General features: G+C 49.1%; 1 protein-coding gene across 1 annotated transcript in view; it reads right to left on the bottom strand.

Annotated features, from left to right (window-relative positions):
• Window positions 1–1,298: 1,298 nt before the first annotated feature.
• Window positions 1,299–27,577, bottom strand: part of CTXND1 (cortexin domain containing 1) — a 32,755-nt gene continuing 6,476 nt past the window's right edge. The window contains exons 2-3 of the mRNA XM_058665548.1: window positions 3,144–3,253; window positions 1,299–1,847 (exon numbers count right to left, since the gene is read on the bottom strand). Of these exons, the coding sequence (XP_058521531.1) occupies window positions 1,606–1,785 (180 nt within the window). The 5' untranslated portion in view covers window positions 1,786–1,847; window positions 3,144–3,253 and the 3' untranslated portion in view covers window positions 1,299–1,605. The remainder of the gene's footprint in view (window positions 1,848–3,143; window positions 3,254–27,577) is intronic.

Below are 27,577 nucleotides of genomic sequence, written 5' to 3'. Positions count from 1 at the left end.
ATGTGGACTCTGTTCTGGCCCATTGTTCTTGCTGTGTGGTCCACGGGTACAAGCGATGGAGTGGGAGTGGGTGCAAGGGTGGGAAGAGGAGGCAGGACGGAGACCTAAGAAAAGAGCCATTTTCAACAACACATTCTTTGACTCCCTCCCTGCAGCTCATTTGGATCTATACAAACCCTGACCTTCCATGTGCATGAGGTATGTAAGAATTAATAATAACTTTAAAATGGCAAGTCTTTTCCTTCCCAGCTTGGAGGAAAGAGACAGAGGCACCGGCAGGTAGAGTGACATCCTCCAGTCACACGGTCTTGGAGGGAGCAACTGAGCCAGGACTGAAAGTCAGCTCTCCTGGACCAGTATCCATTTCATGGACTATACGAATTCCAAAGGTTACTGGGTGAAATAATATTGCGTGAGGAAAAATCCCTGGGGAAAAACTTATGGAGCAACCAAGGGAGATGACATTAAACCGCAACCTCAACCGCCTGGAGGGATACTCTGCTGTCGATATAAAAGACGATGGTGGAGAATGCCTGGTGACACGGGATCTATCAATGTGATTATCCTGTGCAACGGCACAACATCATGCCTCCTTTGCGAATGCCACTAAAAAGTACAGGTCCAACGGGGCAGGTGTTTGGTGCAGACACCTCTGCTTGGAACATCTGTATCCGTGTAGGAGTGCCTGGGTTGGAGTCCCAACTCCGTTCTTCATTCCAGCTTCTTGCTTAGGTGCACCTGGGAAGCAGCAGGTGCTCAAGTATTTGGCTAACCCTGTAGGAAACCAAGCTTGAGTTCCTGGCTCTTGGCTTCAGCCTGGCTCAGCCCTACCTACTGTGGGCATTTGGGAGAGTGAGTGAGAACTCCCTCTCTGAGTCTTTTAAATAAATAAGTAAATTCATAAATGCATGTACAAAAATAACTGGAAGATATAAAAATGGTGGCTTTGGGGTGGCGGGATTTTGAGTGTATTTCTCCCTTTTTTCTTCCATCGATCTGTGCTTCTTTAGGTTTCCAAATTGTGTATTTCACTTAACAACAGGAAAAAAAATATATATATATATCCCTCTATATTTTAGTCTTAAGAAAATGCTGCCTGACCACAGCTGTGTGCCTTTGTTGAGTTTCCTGGTGAGGCTCCCTCAACTTCCTGTCCCCTTTGGTTGCCCACTCCCTTGCTGGTCCCTGGGGAGTGGGCCTGGGCTCAGGGGGATGCCTTCCCTGGGAATGTCATTGTGCTGATTTACATCTTAATGATGAAGTCCTCTCCACACAGGCTTGTAGTTGTGTAAGAGACAGGAGTGTCTGCTCAGGACCCAGATCTGCAGGTGCATGGAAGTCTGGCAAGGATGTCTCTTTTTGGTTTCCCAGCAACTCCCAGACTGGAACCTTAGCCCCCTAGGTTCTGGCCCAGCATGCCCACCTCAGGCTGTTCCATCGCTGGGACCCCCACAACACTCGGGCATCTCACTGCCAGGCTCCCGGGAACCTTGTGAGATCATGGGAGGAGTCATCTCCACACATGGGCGGCAGGGCACACAGAGATGCATGCTGGGACACAGCTCAAGTCTCAGTCTTACATCCTTCTCACTCCCTGCCCTATGTTCAGTCATCTAGGTGCTGCTCCTCCCAGGTGGATGTGGGGATGGCGCTGTAGGGGTCCATGATGACCTTGGCACAGCGAATGATCATCACAACCAGGAAGAGACAGAGGAAGACGAAGCAGGCCAGGGTCAGCCCCTTGTCCACGTCCACGTAGGCGGGCTCTGGCGTGGCCTCCTCCATCTCGGGGCAGTGACCGCAGGCTCCTCCTCCGGCTGGGGCTTGACTGGTACCATTTTCTACTCCTGCAGAGAGACAGCCCATAGTGGGCAAAGAAGGGTCACGACCACTTGCTTGGGCTACGTGTTTGAGACAGCAACCTCCCTGGCTCCTCGAGCAAGATCTTGCTGCAAGGGAGGGGACGATGGGTGGAGCTCCTGCAGCTGTCCCAAACCCACGGAAGCCTTTTTCAAAGACAGCTGGGACAGTGATTTCCACTCAGACAAGCTACAAGCTTGAGGGCATTGACAAGCACTAAAAAGAATCAGATACTAAGCAGTCTAAAGTGGTAGAAGCCAGGCTTCAGATGAAACCAGCAGATGCACGAACAAAGGAAGGGGCATGGCGTGAGGGGTCTGTAGCCCCTTTGTTTCCTCCCTGGGGGTTTACATGGGAACCCACGTAGGTGCTTCTGCCCAGCCTAGGGACCCAGTCCATTGGGTTCAGTGGGAGGAATCTCCAGCAAGTGCAGTGAGGAGCCAGTCCAGCCCCCAGCTGGCAGTGCACCCCAGGCTAACTCAGGGACTACATAGGTTGTGTCTACACCGACACATCATTCCCTCATCTGGGGAGTGAATCACTGACTTCTCTGGGCCCTGGTTTTCTCTTTGCTGAGACACCTGCTGCACAGGTGTGTGATGATCCAAAAGCAAGAATGCAACCACCCCTAGTCCCAGGTGGGGGAATCAGGCCACACTGGGATCAAATAGGACATCTGGGATGGGAGAGGCATAGTGAGGAGGAGCAGGCCAGCTCCCTGCAGGGATGGGGCTGGGGAAAAGGGGTCGATCGCTGCTGTTTCCTTATATAACCTTTATCCTCGCCCTCACCTGGGAATTCGCAGGGCACCTAAGTGGTGCACTGTGCATTAAGTGTATTATGCAAATCTCGTGACAGTCCTGGTGAACCACACATCCACAGGCGCTGTGGGCTAAGGAGTTGATTAGTGCTCGTTGGGATGGGCAGGAACAGGAACCCGGCTTGTGGCTAAAAACACCTAGACTAATTGGACTCATCTGTATCCAATATCCTGCTAAATTAGAACGTGGGCAGGGGGAAGAGTATACAAGGAGAGGTGAAGGAGCAATAAAACAAGACTTCGCAGAGACTTCTACCATCACTGGTCTCTGTCAGTGCTTCATCCCCAGACCTTCTCCCTGTCCACGTTACTGGCTCTGCTGGTCGGAGCACATAGGCCCATTTAACACAGATGGAAACTGAGGCACACAGTGGGATTGTGACCCATTGAGACCCCACCACCCTATGGCACATCCCCTCCCTGTACCAGCTTAGATCACATCTCTGTCCTCCCCGGCACTGACCTGCTGGTTGGAGAGATCACTACTTCATCGGGACCTTGGGTCAGAGTGTGCCAGGAGAGTCAGGGAGCAGGCAGGCATCACAGGGGAGAGGCGGGGCATGCCAGCCACAGCTGAAACAGAAGGGGACAGGGGAGTGTCGCCTTGCAGGATGCCTAGCATCTTGGCTGGCTCGGTGGAGCCCACACCTGTGAGGCCAGCCCCCAGTGAAGGTTGGAAAACGTGGACTCACTGCTTTCCTGCAGGTTCCAGCAGTAGGAAGGTTTGGACGCTGCAACAACAAAGCCACATGTCGGGGTGGAGAGACAGGGGGCTACAGTGTCACTCCCTCACTGGAGAGGCAAGCATCAGAGGACACGTGTGAAGTATTGGGGAGCAGCTCAAGCTAAGTCTCAAGGGAAATGCAGTTTGCTAAGCTCACAGGAACAGTGAGGGGAAGAGGATTCCTGGCAGTGGACTGGCGTGCAAGAATTTATCTTCTGATAAAGAGTGAGCTCTAAGTCCTGTGGTTCTTTTGCCCCAGGATTTTTGAACGCTGTTTATTGCAATATCGCTGTAAGAGGTGGGAGCTGGGAATGAGCCAGATTTTTACTAGTAATGGAAAGGTTAAAGTAGCCGCAAGTCATGGGACACTCTGAAATAGTTAAAATGCAACACCTGTGTGCACGCTTATATGTGTGCATGCCAAAAGGGGGGGGGCAGGAAGTTCTGCCAAGTAAAAAAGTGAGTGAAAGTCTAATGCCTCTAAAACGACACTCTTGAACGAAAGGACACATTCCTGCAAGCCCACGTACATGTGTTGGGGTGAGAGATCAGCGCTGCACCCACTGCTGCTCCTAGCAGATTTTATTATTAGAGAACTTTAAGGCTTCAAAAGGTATGGAGTGTAAAAAGTGTATGCATTTGCATCATGCAAAATTTGCAGTTATTACAGAATCATATTGCTTTTTTATCCCAAGAAATAAACCCAGATTTGGCATTGTGGTGTTTCAGGTTAAGCTGTTGCCTGATTGCCAACATCCCATGTGGGTGCTGGTTCTAGTTCTGGCTGCTGCACTTTGGATCCAGCTCTCTGCTTATGGACTGGGAAAGCAGCAGAGAATGATCTGAGTCTTTGGGCACCTGCATTCACGTGGGAGATCCAGAAGAAACTCCTTGCTCCTGGGTTCAGCCTGGCCCTGCCAAATGTGGCCAATTGGGGAGTGAACCAGTTCGAAGTTCTCCCTGTGTGTGCCTCCCTCTCTGTAACTCTGCCTTTCAAATAAAAACAAGATAAAGCTTAAAAAACAAAACGGAAACGGAAATCTTTACTGTAACTTTGACCTTTCAGAACCATGCATCTCACCCTTCTTGCAGTATCACTATCATGAATGTGGGGCTCAGTGTCCACTGTGGGCATCCACAGGAACCCTCGGCAAACAGATCTAATCCACCTCCCTCTGCTTTCCAGACGAGCAGACTGGGGTGTCGGGAGAGGAAGTGCTCAGTGTCTCAGCAGTAACAACTGGCTTTGGAGAGAACCTGCTGCACTCAGTGGAGCCTTTCTGCTACTACAATGAAACACTCGTGACACGTTTCTTAGGAATCAAAGAGAGATCAGCTTGCCTCACAGATCGGGAAGTCCAACTCAGAGCAGCTGAATGCAGCAATGGTAAAGTGCAGATGGAGCAAGTGCAGAAGGCGGCTCCTATTGCAGGCCGGGAAGCAGACAGATGGGCTGCGCTCCACTCGGGCTGTTAGAACCAAACCTCTCCCGGGAAGAGCTGCCTTTCTTGGGCAGTGTCCCCTGTGACTTGAGGACCTCCCCCCAGGTCTATCTCTTCAGCATCCTCATTGGAATATGTTTCCTCCATCTTGGGACCATGGACTTATTTATGACTTTGGGGTTGGAGCATCTGTCCGGTTTTGGGAGCCAAATGCACCTGCATTTCTGCCTCCACCACTGGGCTTGGGGCTCTATAGTAGCAACTCGACACCATCATTTAGTGGCCCTCAGGGAGAGAGGAAGGTGTGTGTGTGTGTGTGTGTGTGTGTGTAGAGAGAGAGAGAGAGAGAGAGAGAGAGAGAGAGGGAGAGAGAGAGAGATGGGGTTCATTTCATGGTCCTATGTTTCCTAGCAGGGCTCAATCTCACCTCTCACTCTAATTCTGGAATCCCAGGCATTGTTTGGCCTCATGTCAACCTAATGTTCCCTGTACTGATTGTATGGGGTCAGAGCTCCCTGTCTTGCCTGGGACAGAGACTAGACACCCCTAACCTAGCAACACACCCCAGGGAAGGGTTAGCAGTGTCTCCTTCCACTTGGGATGAATGCCAGGAACGAACTCAAAGAACAGATTAGCATTTCTGCTCTCCATATGGGCCGTGTTGATTAACCTTAATGACCAGGCAGGCACAAGGCCCAGCCAGATCTGAGTACACGACACCCGGGAGGGAATGTAGCTGGCACTGACTGAGCTCCGTGGCTGTTCCCCTGGAGCCGCTGCACTGTGGCCCCTTCCCAGAGGCCAGCTCTGTGGATGCGCCGCCTCCCCCACTCCCCACAACACACACAACCACCCTGCCCTCCAGCATGGAGCCTGCACAAGCCAAGTGCTCCATCTGCCACCTTCTTGGTATGGCTGGAAGTGGATTTGTTTTGGAGGTAGGGATTCTGAGAGATTGGCCCTTCAGGGATGTGGTGGGAGTGCAATGGATGTGGGTTGACCAGGTGTCCTTGTTGAAGCATGCAGCTTTTGGGTGGCTGAGCTGTAGCAGATTGAAGCAGAAGAGATTCCTGCCAGCTGCTCGGGTGATGTCAGGGGACTCCAGTTTGTAACATCTAGAAGCAAGCACTGGATTCTGGAGGCCTTGGATAGTGCAAAACATTTACCACCTCCTCCTTTGCAACTTCTTCTTGGGTGAGTCTAAGGCAGATTCTTCCATACAGTTTGGGTGACAATTACTAACATACCAATTTGGGCAGCTTCATATTTAAAACAATTATTTATTTATTGGAAGTACTTACTTTGTAATTTACAAGGCTCAGACTTACAGGTTAGATTCCAAATCTTCTAGAAGCAAATAAAGAAAAAATATATTCTCAGCATTTTGGGTTCAGTTTAGGGGATTTCCTCCCTGATCATCTGGTAACCCATGCACAGGTCTGGCTGGACATTCCTTTTTCTCCCACTGGCCTGGGAATCTTCCTAGATCCATCTCCATTATTGTTTTGCTTATTTCTGTTGGGACAAGGCAAATGTGAGGCACAGCTGAACTTGACACAGCAGGTGCACCAAAGAACAATGTGAATTGTTAACAGTACGTGAAATATTACTACTAGAATGTGTACCCACTAAGTGTTTCTCCCTTCAGTGTGAGTAAAATGCTGTTCGCCTCCAGAGGGCTTGGTTCAGATCAGAACAGGCCAGAAGTGACTCCCAGGTTCCATGTTTTTCTCTCCTCCCTGTCAGTGAACTTGGCCTGTGTTGAGAAGAGAAGGATTTGCTTTTTCTGTTTCACAACTTGACTGAGATTCTGTCATACTAATTTGCCTTCCTTGGATATTTATTTATTTTTATTATCATTTTTTTTTATTGGAAAGGCAGATTTACAGAGAAGGAGAGACAGAGAGAAAGTTCTTCCATCCACTGGTTTACTCCCCAAGTGGCTGCAACAGCTTGAGCTAAGCTGATCTAAGTCTCAGAGCCAGGAGCTTCTCCTGGGTGTCCCATGTGTGTGCAGGGTCCCAATGCTTTGGGCCATACACTACTTCTTCCCTAGGCCACAAGCAGAGAAATGGATGGGAAGTGGAGCAGCTGGGAAATGAACCAGTGCCTATATATGGGATCCTGGCACTTGCAAGACAAGGATTTGGCCATTGAGACAATGTGCTGGGCCTTGGATATTTATCTAATAGGACAATGAGTCAGGGGGATCTGTGTGGTCTGTGTATTTTATGATGTGATTGGAAGACAAATCAAAGCTAAGGTCCCCCAGCCTCTGAACCACTCCACTAGTAGCCCCACTTCTGTGCTACTGTGTGTTTTTCTTTTTAAAAATACCGTTTTATTTATTTTTGTCTACTTGAAAGGTAAAAAGAGAAGAGAGGAGAGAGAGAGAGAGAGAGAGAGATAAAGAGAGAGAGAGAGAGAGGGCCTGGCCGCGTGGCCTAGCGGCTAAAGTCCTCGCCTTGAACGCCCCGGGATCCCATATGGGTGCTGGTTCATGTCCCAGCTGCTCCACTTCCCATCCAGCTCCCTGCTTGTGGCCTGGGAAAGCAGTCGAGGACGGCCCAAAGCCTTGAGACCCTGCACCCACGTGGGAGACCTGGAAGAAGTTCCTGGTTCCCGGCTTCGGATCGGCATAGCACTGGCTGTCGCGGTCACTTGGGGAGTGAAACATCGGACGGAAGATCTTCCTCTCTGTCTCTCCTCCTCTCTGTATACCTGACCTTGTAATAAAAATAAATAAATCTTTAAAAAAGAGAGAGAGAGAGAGAGACAGAGAAATACATAAATACATAAATACATCTTCCATTCTCTGGTTCATTCCTCCAAATGATCACAATAGGCTCAATCTAGGAGCCAGGAACTACATCCAGGTTTTCCATCTGGGTGGGCAGGAATTCAAGTACTTGAGTCATCATCTGCTGCTTCCCAGGTCTGACAGCAGGGAGCTGCATCAGAAGCAGAGTACTGGGGCTTGAATGAGCAGGTGTCTGGAGTGGTACCTTAAGCCCTAGCCACTGTATTTAAGTCTGTACCTGTCTGCTTCAGCTGCTTCTCTCTAGGTCCCCAGCAGTAAGAAGGTGGGGACCCAGAAACAGCAAAGCCACTCACATTAGTGGGGACAGACAGCGGGCTGCAGTGCCACTGTCGCATCCCTGGGGGAGCCAGAATCAGAGCCAAGGGCATGCAACCATCAACCAGCTCTATAAATAGAAGTGCAGCCATTAGGAAGGGTGCCCTGTCACTTCCCAATTGACAAATGGGTTAAGTGATGGCGTCTCCCAGGGCAGGGGAGCTGCCTGGTGTCACAGTGGTGCTGACCCACGGGGTTGCACTTGGCAGCCTTCCTCCTCTATCAGAACAGTTAGCCGCCCTGAGAGAAGAGGAGCCGGACTCCCCAGATTTTAGAGGCATCAAGCATGCTCACAGAGCCCCTCAGCAACAAATATTGCCATTGCGCCTTAAGCAAACAAAGAGTTGACTCTGAGCGGGAGCGCCTGGGCTAGGAAGGCAGAGTCGGGAGCCCCAAGCGGTGGAGTCTTGAACCCCAGAGTGTTCATCCTAGGCCTTGAGAATGAGTGAAGATTGTGGGGTGGGAATTTGGAATTGCTCCCGACTGGTGAGCCCTTTCGCCTGTGCGTTTTCTCTCTTGTAGAACACAGCATGCCCAGCTCCTTGTCCTACCCCGTCCCATCTTCGCATTGACAGGAGATGGATCTTCTGCAAGGTGACTTCAGTGAGTCCTTCCCAGAGTATCACCCACACCTACTTTGGATGACTCAGAGTTTGGACACCGGGGTGATGCTATCATGGGGCTCAGATTTTGGGGGGATGCTGGAAGGAGATGTGTGAACGACAGACCTGAATCTTTTGGGGATGGCAAGGATCCAAGCTCAGGAGGCTGAACAGTGCCTCCCTCCTGTCAGTCCACAATACGGTGTGTGGCACTTGAGTATGTGGGATTAGGTGGTGGCGTGATTGAGTTACAGCTCCTGCAACGGAGAGACTGTCCTGGGTTATCTTGGTGGTGCTACGTGTCCTTATAAAAACAAGACAGAAAGACCCCTGACTACAGTGAAGGAGAAAGCAACATGAGCATAGAGGGGGGTAGTTGGAGGGCTGCGACCAGGAACCCAGAAATGCGGGGAGTCCATGCAAGGGAAAGAACACAGACCAGAGTCTCCCTGCTGGAGCCTCTATAGCCAACCAGCTCTGGGAACACTTTGACCTCAGCTCCCGAAGGGAGCTCAACTTCTCATTCCTTAAAGCATTGGGGTATGCACCTGTGTTGTTTCAAGTGTCTGAGTTTTTGGTCCTCAGTTGGAGGAACTAAAGGACACCAACACAGTGGGAAGCTTTGAGTTGTAATAGCAGGCCCTGGGACAGAAGGCTCTGGACTTTAACAGCCACAGGCAGCGTGCTGTGTCCCAGTCCTCCCACTTCGGAGATGTGGGAACAAATCATCAAGTGATGTGAGAACACGGTGTCTGGCTACTGGATGAAGAGTGACTCAGTGCTGGCTGTCCCTCAAAAGGAACTAGAACCAAGGTGAAGGCTGAAGGATTGTACCCCCGGGTGTGGACAGAGATGGCGGCTCTGTGCCACCTCTGGACGCTCCCAGCAGGAACAGCATGGCCAGATCTCGGGCTGTGAGTCTCCGGAATTGTGAGCCAAAATAGATCTTTTTTCTCTTGCAAGGTTCACTTGCCCCAGGTATTTTGTTATAGGAACAAAAAGCTGACTCACAGTAGAATATAACATTTAGTGGAAAGAAATCCTTGGCTGCATTTTCTTGGGCACTCTTTACTTTTCAAAGATAATCCTGCAAGGGTGTCAAGACAAAGAAAACAATGGGTTATCCACAGAGGGAATGGGAACAGGGTGCCTTTGCCACTTTCTCGGTACCGCCCCAGAGCCAGGCCAAACAGGATATTGAAGGGGAGGATTTTAAACATGAATCCTACAGAAGGTTTCTTTCCATTGTGAGAGCAATGGAGAGACTTTTTCCAGACATGAAAGGATTCGAACTACCTGTGCCATGTGGGTAAACAACTGCAAACCTTGCAATGAGGACAATGGCCTGAAGAGGGAAGTGTATCATCCACAAATTGAACCCAGTGAAGAGGTTAAGAGAGACAGAGAGTAACAGAACCAATACAGCAATGATCTAGGTAAATAATTATTAAAAGGCATAAAACATGTAGACATAATAATTCTTGGAAAGGGTGACATAGGGCCCGGCGGCGTGGCCTAGCAGCTAAAGTCCTAGCCTTGAACGCCCCGGGATCCCATATGGGCGCCGGTTCTAATCCCGGCAGCTCCACTTCCCATCCAGCTCCCTGCTTGTGGCCTGGGAAAGCAGTCGAGGATGGCCCAAAGCTTTGGGACCCTGCACCCGTGTGGGAGACCTGGAAGAGGTTCCTGGTTCCCGGCTTTGGATCGGCGCGCACCGGCTGTTGCGGCTCACTTGGGGAGTGAGTGAATCATTGGACGGAGGATCTTCCTCTCTGTCTCTCCTCCTCTCTGTATATCTGACTGTAATAAAATAAATAAGTCTTTAAAAAAACCCATATTTCTGTTTAGTTGTTCCCGGGGAACTTGATTGATGTCATCAGCAATATCTCATTTTCTTTTGCCAATTACTTCATGATTAGTCATCGTTGGTGTGCTGTGTAGGTCAAGATGGACTTTTTTTTAGATGTGGATTTTAAGACCTTGCAAACTTAGGGAGTTCCTTTATGAATTTGTTTGTACTTTCTGTTTAGAAAGATCGCAGTGTCTACAAAGACCAACTTCGTCTCTTTCCTTCTCTTTGTCATGTTTCATTTTCTTGTTAAATCATCTCAAATCATGAGCAATATAACGAATCACAGGAATACTAGCGGGCCACCTTACATTTGTTCCTTGGGTTCCCAGTCCTTGTCACGAAAGGTGGGCTTATTTTACCTACATTTACCCCCTCCCCCACTTTTATTCATTTTAATTGTTCTTTTGTGGGCATCTCAAGGTAATATCTTGATACATTTATTTTAAATTTTACTTACTTCATGAAAAAATAATATTGAAGGCTTTAAGTTTTTCTCTGAGTCTGATACTTGCTTCTCTCCTTATCGTTCAGAGACTGTTTACTTAACTTCTGGACATTTTTGTGTAGTCTCTGGTTTTCATTTTGATTTATGGCTTGAGCACACATTTTTCTGTGTGTTTTACTTCCGTCCTCTGGTTCAATTCCTGAACAGCTGTAATGTCTGGAGCTGGTACAGGCTGGAACCAGGAGCCAGGAAGTTCACCCTGGTCTTCCACACGGGCAGCTGGGGTGCAAGTATTTGGGCCATCTTTTAATGTTTTCCCAAGTGCTTTGGCAGGAGGCTAGATGGGAAGTGAAGCAACAGGGACTCGAACCTGTGCATCCAACATTGGGTTCTGCTGTCACAAGTGGTGGCTTACCTGCCTGTGCCACAATGCTGTCCCCAAGCAGGTACTTTTGATCGTACAGTCAAACCTTTCTTTGGCTCAGAGAACTTTTTTCCTCTTTTCACCATTTTTCTTGGTTTGTTCAGGCAGCTCCTGAATCTGTGACTCTGTCCTCTGTGCCTCTTACGCCTTCCCCTTTCATCTTCAATCTGCTATTTCCACCAGCTGCATTGACCCTGATGCTCGCGGCCTCTGGGGAGCTTTCTGTCCAGTTTGCTTGGGATCCCCAGGTCTGTTTTTTCCCTTCTTATCCAGTTGCTCATCTGTCCCATGGCTTGCTCTTATTTTATGAAGTGTTATCTCAGCACTTCATAAAACCAGCTCTACCGCATATCCCCATTAGAATGTCATTTCCCTGCCGTTCCTCATCGCCCTTCTTTACAATGAGAGGACGTTTGTTCAAACAGCTCAGCTTGTGGGCATGTGGAACGTCCTTGTATTATTGGTTCTGCTCATTTGGATAAAGGAGTAGCCTCATTTCTGTTGGGCTCCTTTGGCAATTGCCTTGGTTATTGTTAGACCAGCCAGTTTTTCTAAGGGCAAGGAGACTCCACCAGGGCACAGTGACTGCAGGATGGGAGTCAGAGGTGGGTTTGATTTCAGGGGGTTTGGACCAGAAGCAGAGGAGTTGGTTAACCCCCTCCTGCTCTTTTCACACCTGCAGAGTAAGGGAATAGCTTCTACTGGGGTAAACCCCAGTAGCAGCCAATAATAAGACAATGGGGGCTGTTTGAGCTGGGTGCTCCCCAACAGGCTGGGGCCAAGCCTTCTTGTTTCTTCTCTCATTTTCATCACTTAACCTACTTGTTCCTCCAGGCTCTGCTTTTTAATTTTAATCTTCAGTTTATTTGAAAGGCAGTGAGATGAAAGAGGGGGCGGGGGAGGAGTCTTCTACCAGTTGATTGACTCCTCAAATGCCCATGACATTTGGTGATGAGCTAGGCTTAAGCCAGAAACCGTGGAGCAGCTGGGACCAAGTGCTTGTGTTTTGATGCCAGTGTCTCAGGCAGCAACTTAACTAGTTCTATCACAGTGCCATCCCTCATATGGCGTGGCTAGTTCTTTTCTGGATGCCTATATAGACAGTTTCCAAATCAACTGATGAATTTCTTGAATGACTGTTTATAGAGTTTGTGAGTTGGTGGAATCAGATACAGAGAATCACCAAAGCAGAGGGACTGTAAATGGTGTCTTTCTGGGTGGGGGTGTGTGATGATACCTCTATAACACCCTTGGATATGCTTGGGAGGGGACAGTTTCTCCACTGATAAGGAAAAAGACATTTAGTCCGTGTCCCTTAAATATTCACAACTTCTAAATGTCACGAACAGGAGCACTCACTTTTATCAAGACAGACTGTCCAAGACTTGGCAATGGGATGCAAGGATTTCTACCAAACTTGGCTGCCCCTTGCTGGGTCTGGACATCTGGATTCTCTGAAGCCCTAAGCATTGCTCCACAACCCTGAAGGGCAGGTGAAACTCGTGGCAAACAGATGACTTCTGTCTCAAAGCGATGCCAAGAGTTTTATCCACAGTAGCAAAGATCCCTTCGAAAGTTGTAGTTCAGCTGCTCCTGTTGACTGAACGAAGCAGACGCTGGTAATATCAAGTTGGCAACATTGAACGAGTCTCAGGAAATGGTCAGCTTCTACTCTGAATTCTTGTACTCCAGGAAGGCAAGCTCCTATCTTGCACTACACAGGGAGTAGACCCTGGCTTGGCTGAAAAGACGAGCCTTAGGTGATTAAGGAATACTTTCTCACAGGGTTGGCTTCAACAGAGTATGTGGCAAAGAAGGCTACTGATTAAGTTGAAAGCTGTTTCTGGGACTAGATAAGGAAATGTATTCATCAAGAACAAATGCTTGGGGCCTGGCGGCATGGCCTAGCGGCTAGAGTCCTCGCCTTGAGAGCCCCGGGATCCCATATGGGCGCCGGTTCTAATCCCGGCAGCTCCACTTCTCATCCAGCTCCCTGCTTGTGGCCTGGGGAAGCAGTTAAGGACGGCCCAATGCATTGGGACACTGCACCCGCGTGGGAGACCCGGAAGAGGTTCCAGGTTCCCGGCTTTGGATCGGCGCGCACCGGCCCGTTGCAGCTCACTTGGGGAGTGAATCATCGGACGGAAGATCTTCCTCTCTGTCTCTCCTCTCTGTATATCTGACTTTGTAATAAAATGAATAAATCTTTAAAAAAAATTATTAAAAAAATAAAAATAAAAATAAAAATAAAAAGAACAAATGCTTGGGGTGGGCATGCGGAAACCGCCTTGTGGGATACCTGCATTGCCTAGTGGAGTGCTTGGTTGGAGTTCCAGACCCCCCATTTGTCTGATCCAGTTTCCCGCTATTCTGCACCCTGGGAAGTAGCAGGTGATGGCTCAGGCAGTTGGGTCCCTGTCACCCACATGGATGAAGCTTTGGGCTCCTGGCTTCAGCTTAGACTAGTCCTGACTATTGTGGCCATTTGTGGGATGAACCAGGCACAGAATGCAAATTCATTCTCTTTCTTTTTCTCCTTGCTGCTCAAATAAAACAAAAATTAAAAAAGAAATGAGTCAAAAATTATGCAGGATTGTTCCACGGCTAAGACGAAACAGAAACAGGCCCTCGGTGCACATACCCCAGGTGCAGCTGACCTGGTGGGTAAGCTGAGTGTAGTTACCCTTCTCGGACAGGTGCCAGCGGCAGCTGCCCACGCTGTGCAGGTTTCTGGGGGGCAGCTAGTTCTCGGCCTGCGTGCCCATTAGCATGATAAACCAGTGGTCTCTCTGCCAGCGACTGCTGGACTTCATGCTTTCCCATCAGGCAACATGCAGGTTGCCTAGGGAAAGGACCATTCCTGAAGATGGAGTCTGGCTCTGAGGATGGGAGCATGTGTGGCTTACGTAAGATGCCCTGGAAGCCCCTGGTGGGTCATGACCTTTGTGCATGTGGTCCCCACAGGGTAAAGCTGTGACCTGCCTGAGCTGTGAGTCCTGCAGGTCTCAGCTGGGCAAGCCAGATCATGTGTTTCGAGTCCTCAGCGGATGTGGCTGCTCATCGACTCTCCTTGGATGCAGGTCTAAGTCTCTGGTCTCTTCACCAACCATCCCTGAAGGCCCTGCCAGTAATGCCAGGCTCCGTGATGCCAGGCTAAGCTCCTGTGGGGGCTCAGTGGTCATAGAGGGGCCCGGAGCAGCTTGACATAGCTTAGTGTCGTTCGGGCCCCTTCTGGCTGATCAGTTACATGTTACAACACATTCATTATCCACTTCACCAAAGCTGTCAGAAGCTCTGATGTGAAGTCGTGTGTGCCATTCTCTGGTGACGCTGTAATACCTGTCACACTGAAGGGAATTTCTCCTTATTCCTCAAGCTGGTGATCTGTGCTTCCTTCCCCCTCTGCCTTCCGACTTCTCTCTCCTTTCTCCATTTTCTTTCATGAGTTTGCCAATTTTATGCGTCTTCAAAAAAGAATTTCTTGAATTTGTTCTATGCTTGTTTTTTAAAAAATGTGCTTATGGTTTATTTACATACAGAGCAACAAAAAGGAAGGGAGGGACAGAAAAAAAGAGAGAATCTTTCATCTGCTGCTTCAGTCTCCCAGATGGTTGGGACAGGCTGAAGCCAGGAGCCAGGAACTCCATCTGGGTCTCCTATGTGGGTGCCAGGGGTGCAAGCACTTGAGCCATAGCCTCCTACTTTCACAGGTATACAAGGAGGGAGCTGGATAAGAAGTGGAGCAGCCAGGACACTGGGATGAGACACTAGCATGGCAAAGGAGGCTTAACCCGCTACACCGCCACACTGGCCCCTCGTGTGTTTTTTATGTGACTTCTGCCCGTTTCTTTCCTTTGGCTTTCTTTGGGATTTGTGATTGTCTTCCACCTTACCGAACTGGTTACCATTACCAGTTTGGCACTTTCTTCCTGGCTGTGCAGTGGGAGCCCTCGGGGTTCCTTGGTTAGTGCTCTAGTTGTATATTTTGTAGGCTTAGAGTATTGTTTGATTTCCATCACAATTCCTTCTTTGACTGGAGGGGGGCGCAGTATTTGAAAGGCTCTGGCTTCATGATCACATCCTGAGAGAGAGTTTCAAGATCTCTTCCTGCTCCTGGGCAGACTGACCAGTCCTTCTCCATGTCTACCTCACTTCCAGTTCACAGGGAGCCACCACTCTGTCCCACCAATCTCCAGGGGCCAAGGACTCCCAGCCCTTTAAGCCTCTTCATCCCATCTCCTGTCCTTCACCCCTGTAGGACTGAATCAGGAGGAGAGAGGAGCCTCGCTCCCTTCTCTGGCTTCTGCGCATCGTCTCCACCATCATTTACATCTCCTTCCTGAAGGCGGCTAATCTCTCCTTAAGGACAAGAACAGGGCTCTAAGCCATGGAGATTTATGAGCCAACTCCAAATTGGCTTGTGATATGCTAAATAAAGAAACAAATAAGGGAGTCGGGGACATTTTTTGCTGGAGAAAAAAAATGATAACAAACAAACAAACCCCTCTGGCTTGCCAGGCTGTGATTTGCTCCACAATCTACTTACACAGTTAGAACCTAAGATTCGTGGGCCCGCCTTTCTCTCCACCCTCCATCCCCATCCCCACCACGTCTCCCACAGCTGTCTCATCTCCTTCCGGACAGATCAAGGTCACACTTCAGATGGACCAGCTCAAGGTCACACCCTGGGAGTGAGGAAGGACAGGTGGGAAGATACTTCCCACACTACAGCCAAGTCTGTGCCCACGCAGAATGACAGCGACTGGCATCTGCTAGTGAGCTGCATCTCAGAGGAGGTTCACCATCCAGTGTGACTATCAGGTTCATTAAAGTGGTCCTAGTGGTGGGTGGAGAGAAAGGCTTGGGATAGGCAAGGTGGAGGGGGAGGGAGACTACAGGAATGGGGTGGGATCTGACCAACAGAGAGGTGCTGGGAGTGGGGGTGGGTGGCAATGATGGAAGGGTGGTCCTGGCCTCTGAGCACCTCTGCCTGCCCTGGCCCTCTCACAGAGACTTGCCATATGTTGGGAGACCTACAGAAATCTTCCATCAGACCAGTGCTCAAGCTGACTCTGGGAAACTGAGCTGATGTTCCTCACGGCAGCTACACTGTTTTCAGCGGCACTCACGTGACAATTTCCCCGTCTGTATGACTAACATTGGCCAAGAGCGTGGGTACGCAACACGGCTTTATTGGGACCAAGTGGTCTCTCTTTTCCAATCATTGACACCTGGTTGAAGAGAGCAGAGATGGACTGTGGTGGGGGCGGGTGGGGGGGAGTCATTGCTTTCCAAGCTGCCCTCTTCTTAGAGCCCGTTAAAAGCACAGGCCTCACTAATGCAGGGCTGCTCTGTCTGCACTCCCCAGGGCTCGGCACAACCTCAGCGGGCAGCGCCTGCTTTGTAAGACAGTCAGTGTGTCCAGGCATCCGTGTCCTCACAACCAACAAAATGCCAAAGCCCTTCCCAAGTGCAAAAGCAGATCAGACCCTTGCAGAATGCTTGCTTGTTAGCAGCAGGTGCAGCCAATACAACCAGAAGTGCTGCAGCCACTGAGACACATACGAGGGTACGCTGCCAAGCCCAAAGGCAAGTTGAATTTTGAAGTCCATGCTTAGCTCTTCACCATTTGCATTTTCCACGGTCTTCTGGAAAACTCCTTGTTATACACAGATTCCATAATTTGGGGGGCCCACATTAATTTATCTGTGGATTATATTTTTCTTGTTTAGGAGATTATTATTTTTTTTTGAAAGGCAGAGTGACACACAGAGAGAAAAAGAGAACTTCCATCCGCTAGCTCACTCCTCAAATAACTGGGGCTGGATGAAGCTGAAGACAGAGCTGGGCACTCCATCGAGGTCTTCCGGGGGTGGCAGGGGCCCAAGCCTTTGAACTATCCTAGGAGCATTAGCAAGGTGTTAGATCAGAAGCAGAACAGCCAGGACTTGAACTGGCATTCCAAGATGGAGTGCTGGAGCCTCACGCAGCGGCTTACTGTGCTGTGTCATAAAGCTAGCCCTTGAATTCCATTTTTCTGTGAATGCTGTGACATCCCCTTGTGTGTCCTAGGACACAATGTTTGGGATCAGCTTCTGGCTGCCTGATTCCCAGCAGTGTGACAGACAAGCCACGTCAGGTCTCAGTTCCCAGGGCATAATATGACCCCCCAAAAAAACCTTCAATAAAAACATTGGAACTTTTCTTATTGGGCTTTCGGCTTTTCGCTCCAGATGTCACCCCCTCCAGGCTGGCTGCAGGATTGCAAGAGGTTTCGGTCCTACAGGACACAGACTGGGCCTTGCTCTCAGTACTGGCTTCCCTGTTCTTTTCTGCCGCTGCCTCAATATCGTCAGGGTCTGTCCTCTCCGTCCAGTGTGAACTCAGGAGGCTGGGGGTGAGGGTGGGGAGAAGTACCATGGCAGGTCAAGTTCTGGCCTCAAAGGCTCAGGGTATAGGGTACAAAAAAAGCCCACTTGCTGATCATGACTATCAGAAGCCCAAAGGCAAGCTGCAAGCCACAGACTTGGCTGTCTTGGCATCATTAATCTCCTTGCAACTGACGACCCCTCCAAGGCAGGTGGCCGCAGGGCCAGGCACACTCAAGTTGCAGTGTTGACCATGTTTCTGGTCTCACACCAAGTCCCCCAGGATGCCTCTGGCCTGTGGCCCAGGGGCTTGGCAAGTGTTCAGCAAAACAGAGTCACTCGTCACAGGGCTCCCCGCCTGCCTCCTCCAGCCTCAGCCAGAGAGGACGCGAGCGTCCTTCCAAACAGGAGCAGTTCCGCTGGGGCGACCTTGAACGAGTTGCTGAGCCCAATGCTCCATGCTCGGTGCTGAGTCCTTGAGGGCAGGGCTGCGTGCCGGGGTGAGCTGACAAGTACAGCCGCTGTTCCGTCTTGCTCCAATGCATCTGCAAACCTTTTCGGGCCCCAAGGTTGATGACGGAAAGCTGACATTTTGAAGACTGCTCCTTGGAGGAGGCCTGTGGGGGCATCTGAACAGAACAAATCACCACACGTGTTTCACTCTTATTTATTTTTATTTTTTAATACATTTTATTATTGTTGTTATTATTTTATAGTACAGTTTCATATTCCCTTATCCCCTCCCCAGTTCCCTCCCCCCCAGTTCCTCTATATCATTACTAACATATAGTTCTTCATACTCAGTCATATGTCCATCATTGCGGGCCTGGACAATGGCAGAGAGTCCAGAATCCTATTGTCATGATATAGTAAACAGTTTCATTGTAAGTCCATCTTTGTCTGGAAGTAGAAACGCATACCACACTATATCCTCACATCTGACTATTAGTCTCAATTTCGCAGCTACTGTACATACATCTCCTTAACTGAAAAGTCATGATTCAAAATCAACAATAGAAAGAAGAAATTTACAATGCCATGAAGTTAAATGACATGTTACTAGATATGACAGTTTCCATTACACAGCTACTAAACATCCCCTTAAATGAAAAGTCGTGATACAAAATCAACAATAAAAAGAAAAATAGAAATTTACAATGCCTGAAGTTAAATGACATGTTACTAGATATGACAGTTTCCATTACACAGCTACTATACATCCCCTTAAATGAAGAGCCACAAAACAAAATCAACATCTGGAAGAAAAAAGAAATTAACAACATGAAGAAGTTGAATAACATGCTATTAAATGACTAATGTGTAGCTGAAGAAATGAAAATCAAGAACCTTCTTGAAGAAAATGATGCCACTTCATGATCTACGAGTCATTGAATGATTTAATCAGAAGGAAGTGTTTTGAAGAGATGAAAACAACAGAAAACAACAAAACCCATGCGATATAGTTTCCGCTGATCTTTGTTGAAGTGTGTCTCCTCCAGACAATAAGCAGATGGGTTTTGTTTTTTAATCTATTCTACTAATCTATGACGTTTGATTGAGCTTAAGCCATTTACATTCAGAGTTTAATATACATGGGTGTTACTTTGGTCCTGTCATTGTAGGAATGGGTTGTTCATTGGTTTAGTCTTCTGTTGTCATTTTACTGGGATGTTCTTCCCATTTGCCTTTGGTTTTGGTAGGTGCTATTCCTCTTCTCTGTCAAGAGAACTTCCTGAAGTATCATTTGTAGAGCAGGTTTGGAAGAGGCAAATTCTTTTAGCTTTTCTTTACTGTGGAAGAATTTTATTTCATTTTCAAAGACAAAAGAAAGTTTTGCTGGATATGTTATCCTAGGCCGACAATTTTTTTCTTTTAGAATCTGGAATATGTCACTCCATTCTCTTCTTGTCTGTAGAGTTTCCTGTGAGATCTCCTGTGAGTTTAGTTGGCATTCCTTTATATGTCAATTGATTTTTTTCACATGCACATTTAAGGATCTTTTTCTTATGTTCGATTGAAGAGAGCTTGATGATCATATGTCGTGGTGAAGATCGCTTTTTTTTTTCTTTTTGATTTTTTTAAAATATTCATTTATTCATTAATAACATTGCATTACATGACACAATTTCATAGGTACTGGGATTCCCCCCCCTTCACCCAAAACCCTTACCCCATCATGAATTCCTTCACCTTGATGCATAACCACAGCTCAAGTTCCGTTGAGATTCCCTAATTAAAAGTTTACACCATACAGAGTCCAGCATCCCACTTGTCCAGTTCAAGTTCAACGGCGAAGATCGCTTTTGATCAAGCCTGTTGGGAGTTCTGTGCCCCTCCTGGATCTTGTTTCCCAATTCTTTCTCCAGATCAGGGAAATTTTCCTTTATTATTTCATTAAATACATTTGCAAACTCAGCTTCTCTTTCTGCACCTTCTGGGACTCCCATAACTCTTATATTTGGCCTCTTAATAGTATCTTTCAATTTTTGAATACTTTTTTTGGCCTGATCCAGCTCTGCTTCCAGCTTTTTGTTTGCTTCCCCCTGATGACAGGAAATACCTTCCAATTCTGAGATTCTTTCTTCTGCTTTCTTCATTCTATTTTGGAGACTCTCCACTGTACTCTTAATTTGCTCTACTGTGTTCTCAATTTCTGATATACCATCCTTGATTTGCTTTATTGCTTCCTTAAATTCTTTGAACTCTTGCATGAGCTTCTCATTGTTGATCAGAATCTTTAAAATGAGTCTTATGGATTCTGTGTGCCCCATTTTCTCGATGTCTTCCTCAGTTAACTCTGAGGTTGGCACAGGGTTTTGCTCCTTTGCAGGGGAGTCTTCGGTAATATTCATTGTGCCTTTGTCTCTTCTTTTGCTCTTGTTCATTGTACTTCTGGTTAGCAGTCTTGAATTCCTTGGGGCAGGTTTCTAAGCTTTGTCACCCACAGGTCTACAATGCAATTTTACTTATTGTGGTTGGTACACAACTTTTTCCTTGCAGCCACTTGTGCCACAACCTCCAGCGAGTTCCAGGTCTGGGTTCTTATATCAGATTTCCACCATGGTCTCCACAGCCCCAGCTCTTGGCTCACCACTCTCCACCTCCTGTGATACCGTGCTGAGGCTGCACTGTGGTCTCTGCAACCTTTCTCCCACTTCCGGTTGGAGCAGGTCCCAGGATTAGAGAGACACCAGGTGTCCTATATAATTAGGTTGTTGGTGGTGCTGATCTTGTCGGAACCTGTTGAAGGTTAGGTCTGGGTGCCACACGGACCTATTTTGACCGGTACGCTGCCAGAGTCAGTATTAATTTCCTGTGCGACCTGTGCTATCACGGACCTCAGCAAGTTCTCGCGAGATCAGCACATGCGCAGTTCACTATTGTCCCCTGCAGTCCCAAAGCTATTGCCACAGTGCCCAAAATGGCGCCTGATATACAACCACTACAGTTCTTGATCTGCTGCCCGTCAGATCCGAGGGCTACCCAGACCTGCTCCTGGGTGGAACCCGTAGAATGCCACTTCGTTGCAGTTCACTGAGACAGAAATGAGCTCACTCCAAGCTCAGCGCATGCTCCGTCCCTTCCCTTGCCCTTTTCTTCTTTCGCAAAATGGCGCCCAATTCAGCTCTAAGGAGCTGACTGGGCTGTGAAATCCACTCTGTTCTCGCACTGCCCGTCTGAGATCTGCTGCTCTCTCTCTGCTCCTGGTCAAATCAAACGGACTAGCAGAACGGACATTTCTTTGTCTGGGTTCAGCACTCAAGCTCCCAGTGAAAGTCCCTTCCCACCTGGTTGCTGGTGGCGTTCCGGATGCTGGTGGAGTTCAGATCGCCGTGCTGGAGTATCAGTCTCTGCAACACCACACCGCTGTGTCTGCTGCTTTCCTGTGTCGGTCAGTCTCCAGGTACCCCTCTGCTGTTGTTCTGTCCCTTCCTATTTCCTGAAATATGTCCTCTCTGCTTCATCCTGATTAAATGTTTTTCTGTCCGCATAAACGTGTCCTTACCCTATTCCGCCATCTTGATTCTCACGTGTTTCACTCTTAAAACGAGCACTGTCAGGCCCGGTGCGATAGCCTAATGGTTTAAGTCTTCGCCTTGCATGCCCGGGATCCCATATGGGCGCCGGTTCTAATCCCAGCAGCTCTGCTTCCCATCCAGCTCCCTGCTTGTGGCCTGGGAAAGCAGTCGAGGATGGCCCAAAGCCTTGGGACCCTGGACCAGCATGGGACACCCGGAAGAAGCTCCTGGCTCCTGGCTCCTGGCTTTGATTGGCGTATACTGGCTATTGCGGCCATCCTCTCTGTATATCTGATTTTCCAATAAAAATAATGAAATAAATCTTTTAAAAAGAAGATTCATTTATTTGCAACTGTCAGGACTGATCTAGGACTAAGCCAGGAGCCTGGAACTCCAGCTGGGTCTCCCCTTAAGTGTGACAGGAGCCCAAGCTTTTGGGCCATCTTCTACTGCTTTCTCAGGTCCATTAGCAGGGAGCTGGATTGGAACGGGAACAGCTGGGACTCAAAGTGTTGCTCTGACATGGGATGCCAGCATAGCTTAACCATATGTGTTCCAGTGCCAGCCTCCATGATCTTGTGTTACTTTCCTAAGGAAGTGTCACAAACTTTAGGGTCCCTCAGGCCTGAATCTGCCCTGTCCCTCATCACCACACAGAACCAAGCTTTTCCGACTTTGTTATTTACTTGATTTGCCTGCTCTGTGAGGAGTCCCAGATGTCCCCTGCTAGACTCTCCTCACTAAATCCAACTGCAAGTTCAACCTCCTCTTGGTCTGTCAGCTGACCCCCCCAACACACACAACACATATGGGGCTCTGAGCAAGGGAAGTCACCTCTAATCCCTATGTAGCTAACATCTCCCCTGAGGATTCCCTTCTGGAAGCCCCGAGAACGTTCCAGACATCTGCCATGGGAAATAGGATTGCAGGCACTAATTTGTTTTCCTGTTAAGAGCCCTTGAAAACACAACCATTTATTGGAGACACTTTATGCAAGATACAAAAAAAAAAAAATCAGTGGCAAGTATCACATTTAAGTGAAAATAAATCTACCGAAAAAAGGCTAAAGCGGCTGTTAACAAGGGTGTTATTTTCCTATAAGCAGACAGCTGCGTGTGTCTCAATCAAGGCGCTGATGTTCCAGGAGCCAGAAAATCCTGTGGACGCAGACGCTGCTGCCTTTGCCACCCTGTATGGCCCCCCGAGGGAGCCACCTGGAGAGATGAGGCCACAGCATTGAGAGCCACTGGGTTACAGCAACACCAGCTGCTGTTCAGATCCCTGCCAATGACCCTGGTCGCCGCGCGTCAGGTCCACTCTCTGCACCCTCCCCCACAGCCTCGGGTGGGCAGCAGCGTGGTTCCCATGTTATATAACCCAAGACAGATGGTGGCCACGGCTGGCCAGCAGGAATAAGGACCTGGCGCCATGTGTGCGACCACTGGCCTGGACCATTTCTCACATCAGTTCGAGAGCTCAGGGCAGCAGCCCAGCAGGGACCTCCTAGGAGAAGTCTGTCCAGTTAAGAGGGAGTCTCCAGTCTAGGAGTAAGAGTGTGGCTTGGATGATGGGATAGTAGGGGGCACTAAAGGCAGAGGGTCCTAATTCCCCTCCCTTCCCTGCCCACTCTCCGCTCTTCTTCCTTGTCTCTTACAGCTCCTTGTCTCACACAGAGCAACCCTGAACAAACTTGGAGCGGCTGGTGTCGTCACACACTGGGTTAAACCATCACTTGCAGTGCTCACACCCCCTAGCAGGTTCAAGTCCCAGCTGCTTGGCTTCTGATTCAGCTCCCAGCTCATGATCTGGGAAGACAATGGAGGATGGCCCAAGTGCTTGGGTCCCTGACACCCATGTGGGGACCTAGATGGAGCCCCTTGTTTCTGTTTGGCTTAGCTCCCTGGTTGCTGAGTTCATTTGGGGAATTAACTAGCAGATGGACGATTCTCTCTCTCTGCCCTGACAGTGAATACCATGTTTTTACGAAAGCACATAGAAAATGAAATTTAAAAAAAGTTTATTTTGGAGCTGGTGCTGCGGCCTGCAGTGCCAGCATTCCATATGCATGCTGGTTGAAATCCTGGCTGCTTCGCTTCCCATCCAGCTCCCTGCTTGTGGCCTGGGAAAGCAACAGAGGACGGCCCAACCGCTTAAGCTGCTGCTCCCATGTGGGAGGCCCAAAGGAAGCTCCAGGACCCCAGCCGTTGCAGCCATTTGGCGAGTGAGCCAGCAGATGGAAGATTCTCTGTCTCCCCTCTCTGTAATTCTGCCTTTCAAATTAAATATTTTTTTCAAAACCAGGTTATTTTGGCACAAAAATATTTTGAAATCTATGTTTAGTTTTCACAGTACATATGTTCCATGAATGTTTTGAAGATAATTCATATGCATGAATTTCAAAACATCTTTTTAAGGATATATCTAAGTACTTGAAAGGTAGGAATGGATAAACAGAGAGAGAGAGAGAGAGAGAGAGATTTTCTATCTGTCTCACTCCCCAGATGGCTGCAACAGCCATGGCTGGAGCTAGGAGCTTCATTCAGATCTCCCACATGGGTGCAGGGACCCAAGATCTTGGAGCATCTTTGCTGCTTTCCCATGCTGGGCAAAGAACTCAGGTGTGCAGCTGACCCCCCCAGACCCTTCCTCTGCCCAGCCTCACTGCAGGAAGCACGCTCACATTTGTCACCTACGTGCTAACTCCAGCCATATGCCCCCCCCCCCCCGAGTTGGCCCCTGAGGTTAGAGACGCTCCTAAGCTATACAGGTGGAGAAGACCTGGGAGCACTCTAACGAGAGACACGGAGACTGCCCTTGGACATGCTGAGTGCCCACTCCTCATTTCCTCTGCTGAGAGGCTCATGAAAGGGCTGGAGACCTAATGGAGCGGCTGTACCCCTGGGCAGTATCTGGGAGTCTAGTGCCTTGACATGTGCAGGAACTCGTGTCCCCCACGAGGGGGCGCAGGTGAGTCCCAGCAGAAAAGCCTGTCTTAGAATGAAAGATCTACACCCCTGGGGGAGGAATTGGTCTGGTGCCTCTTCATTCATTCACAGCCGCCCTGACCCCTAGCTCTGTCTTCCAAACTAGGATACCATGGTGTTGGTAGCAAGTGCCACATCTCCCTCCCCAAGTGGGCAGGTCTACAGGAACAAACCCTCACTAGTGGAGACCTTGAGAACAAAGCCCACAGGATACTTCCTAGCAGATCCCAACAGAGCTGTGTCATGTTCGGGCTACAGGTGCATCCAGGACAAATCAGAATTTGAAAGCGCTGGCATCAGGCAATGTCCCTTTTGGAAGCTTGTCCAGCCACCCCAGGCTGCACCCCTACTTGGCAACATGGTCCCCTTAGCCTGCACTTGGGGCTGGGGTGCCCCCATGCCCTGTGGCTCAGACCGAGCCTGCCTCAGTCACTTGTCACATGCCAAGCCCCTGATGACCCTTTAGTTTGCTTTCCTGGACATGGGCTGCTTTATAGTACAGGTAAGAAACATTTTTATCTGCCAAGGGCAACTTGGATATGTGTAACCTCATTCATGGGCACATAGACTTACAGCCTAAGAGTTAATTGTCTCTAGATGGATGGAACTTCCAGCCCTACCTGCAGTTGCCTTGGCAGGGCCAGTCTGAATGGTTTGTAGATCTTCCACAGCCACGGACTGGGCATTCCTAACCTTGCTTGAAATGGAAAGGCTGCAAGTTAGAAACTTCTATCTTGTTTTATTTTTACTTGAAAGAGTTTTATGTAGAGAGGGAGAGACAAAGATCTTTCACCTGCTGATTCCTTCCCCAAATGGCTACAACAGCTGGAGCTGGGCCAAGCTGAAGCCAGGAGCCAGGAGCTTCCTGTAGGTCCTGTAGGTCGCCCATATGGCTGTGGGTACCCAAGCACTTGGACTATCTTCTGCTGCTTTCCCAGGCTCACACAGCAGGGGGCTGGATTGGCAGTGTAGCAAATGGAACTCAAACAGGCATCCTAAAAGGATACTAGCACCACACGTAGAGATGTAGCCTGTTATGCCACCACGTTGGTCTCAGAACCTTCCATCTTTCTTATACAGGAGCCTCAGGCTTGTGGAAGATTTGGGACCAAATGAGGTTCCAGTCAGTTGTTATAAGTCATGCCCTCTTCACTCAGAGAAGAGACTGCGCCGAGGGTGCCTGCCTTGCCAGCCAGGCCTGGCCTTGGGAGAATCCTCCATCCTAGGCTGATGAAGACAGTCAGACTTTCCTCTCCGGATATGCAGCATCGTGTAGATGACAAGAACAGCACTTTTCATCTGGCACAGTCAGGAAAAGATACTTCTCCAGAAAAAATATACCCACAACATACGTGGTGGTCGTTTCTTGCTCTGAATCCAAGCCGCTAAAGCCATGAGCGTCCCTGTCCACCCAAGAAGCGAATTAACTAGAGTTCCCAAGCTTGCTTCCCAAAAAGGTGAAAACCACGGGACCGAGCAGAGATGAACGCAGAGAACTGCCTGCCCCCAACTGCGCCATGACTTGGGTGGAGGTGGGAGACAAAGGGATGCCCTTGTACAAAGTCAGGTGTGGGAGCATCACCCAGCAGGAAGATGAGGGTGCCCCAACTGCGTGCGCTGAGGACCTCAGGGGAATTAGGAATTGCGGTCCAGCAAGTGTGCACATGTTGCCAACCTGCACAAGCCGGGTGGACAGTCTCACACCCTGAACCCCCTATGGTGACTAGCAATCCTCACCAGGGTTTGGGAAAATCCTGCACTGCCAGCTCTGCGCCTTCTGGGTTAAGGGTTTAAGGGGCAGGGCCCCTGAATCTGCACTTTATAATAAATCTTTGGTATGATCATTGTTTTATAAAATTTATTTAGGAGGCAGGCACCAAGCCTCTGCCTACAGCACCACCACCCCATCTGAGTGCCAATTTGAGTTCTGGCAGCTCCAGTTTCAATCCAGCTCCAGACTTATGGCTTGGGAAGAGAACGGAGGACGGCTCAAGCACTTGGGTCCCTTCCAAAAGAAGCTCCTGGCTCCTGGATTCAGATTGGCTCAGCTCTGGCAGTTGTGAACATTTGGAGAGTGAACCAGCAGATGGAAGAGCTTCTCTCTCCTCTCTCTCACTCTCTCTCTCAACTCTGCCATTCAAATAAAAATAAATAAACAAATCTTCAAAATAGTATGCATTTTCACTTTGTTTGGAAGGTAGACCTACTGGTTTATCCTCCAAATGCCTGCGACAGCCCAGGCGAGCCTGGACCCAGCTGATGCTGGAGGCTCAGAACTCAGACTGCTGCTCCCCAGCAGGAAGCTGGACCGGAAACTGAGCAGCCAGGTCTGTAATCCAGCCACTCCTCTGCAGCACCCTAAAGTGGTTATTCCACTGCTGTGCCACGTGCCCAGCCTGTAGGCATTCCCTGCTACCTCCTCACATTGCAGGAAGGCCCTGGGACTCACTTGGCTGAGTCCCAGCAGCACACAATCACTTTCAGGAGTTCCTGTCTCCCAAAACCCAAGAGCTCAGTCATCTCGTCTCCCTTCACCCAGCAGGAAGCCATGGCTCCCATCCTCCCTCGGGGTGGTGTGTGCATGGCCATGCAGACAGCAGCGGCAGAGATGTGATCTGATGCCAGGTCGGGGATAATGATAACTGGAGGTAGAGTGGAGGCTGTGCTCTGCCAGGATTGGGGACCTCTCAGCTTCTACAGTCTGTATACGGAATGAGTCCCTGCCCTATCTTTGAGATTTTTGGGCAACATTTCACTCCTAGGATGTCCTGTCTTTAGATAGGAGTTGGAGTACTGGGCCGACACTGATCCAGCTTAAGTTGTGAATCACAAGTGGGGGCAGTCCTGGGGAGGAGGAAGGCCGTGAACGTGCAGACAATGGAATGTTTCTCACTCTGTCTC

This window comes from Ochotona princeps, chromosome 6, assembly GCF_030435755.1.
Source record: "Ochotona princeps isolate mOchPri1 chromosome 6, mOchPri1.hap1, whole genome shotgun sequence".
NCBI classification, from domain to species: domain Eukaryota; kingdom Metazoa; phylum Chordata; class Mammalia; order Lagomorpha; family Ochotonidae; genus Ochotona; species Ochotona princeps.
This window is presented reverse-complemented; position numbering and strand designations above follow the sequence as displayed.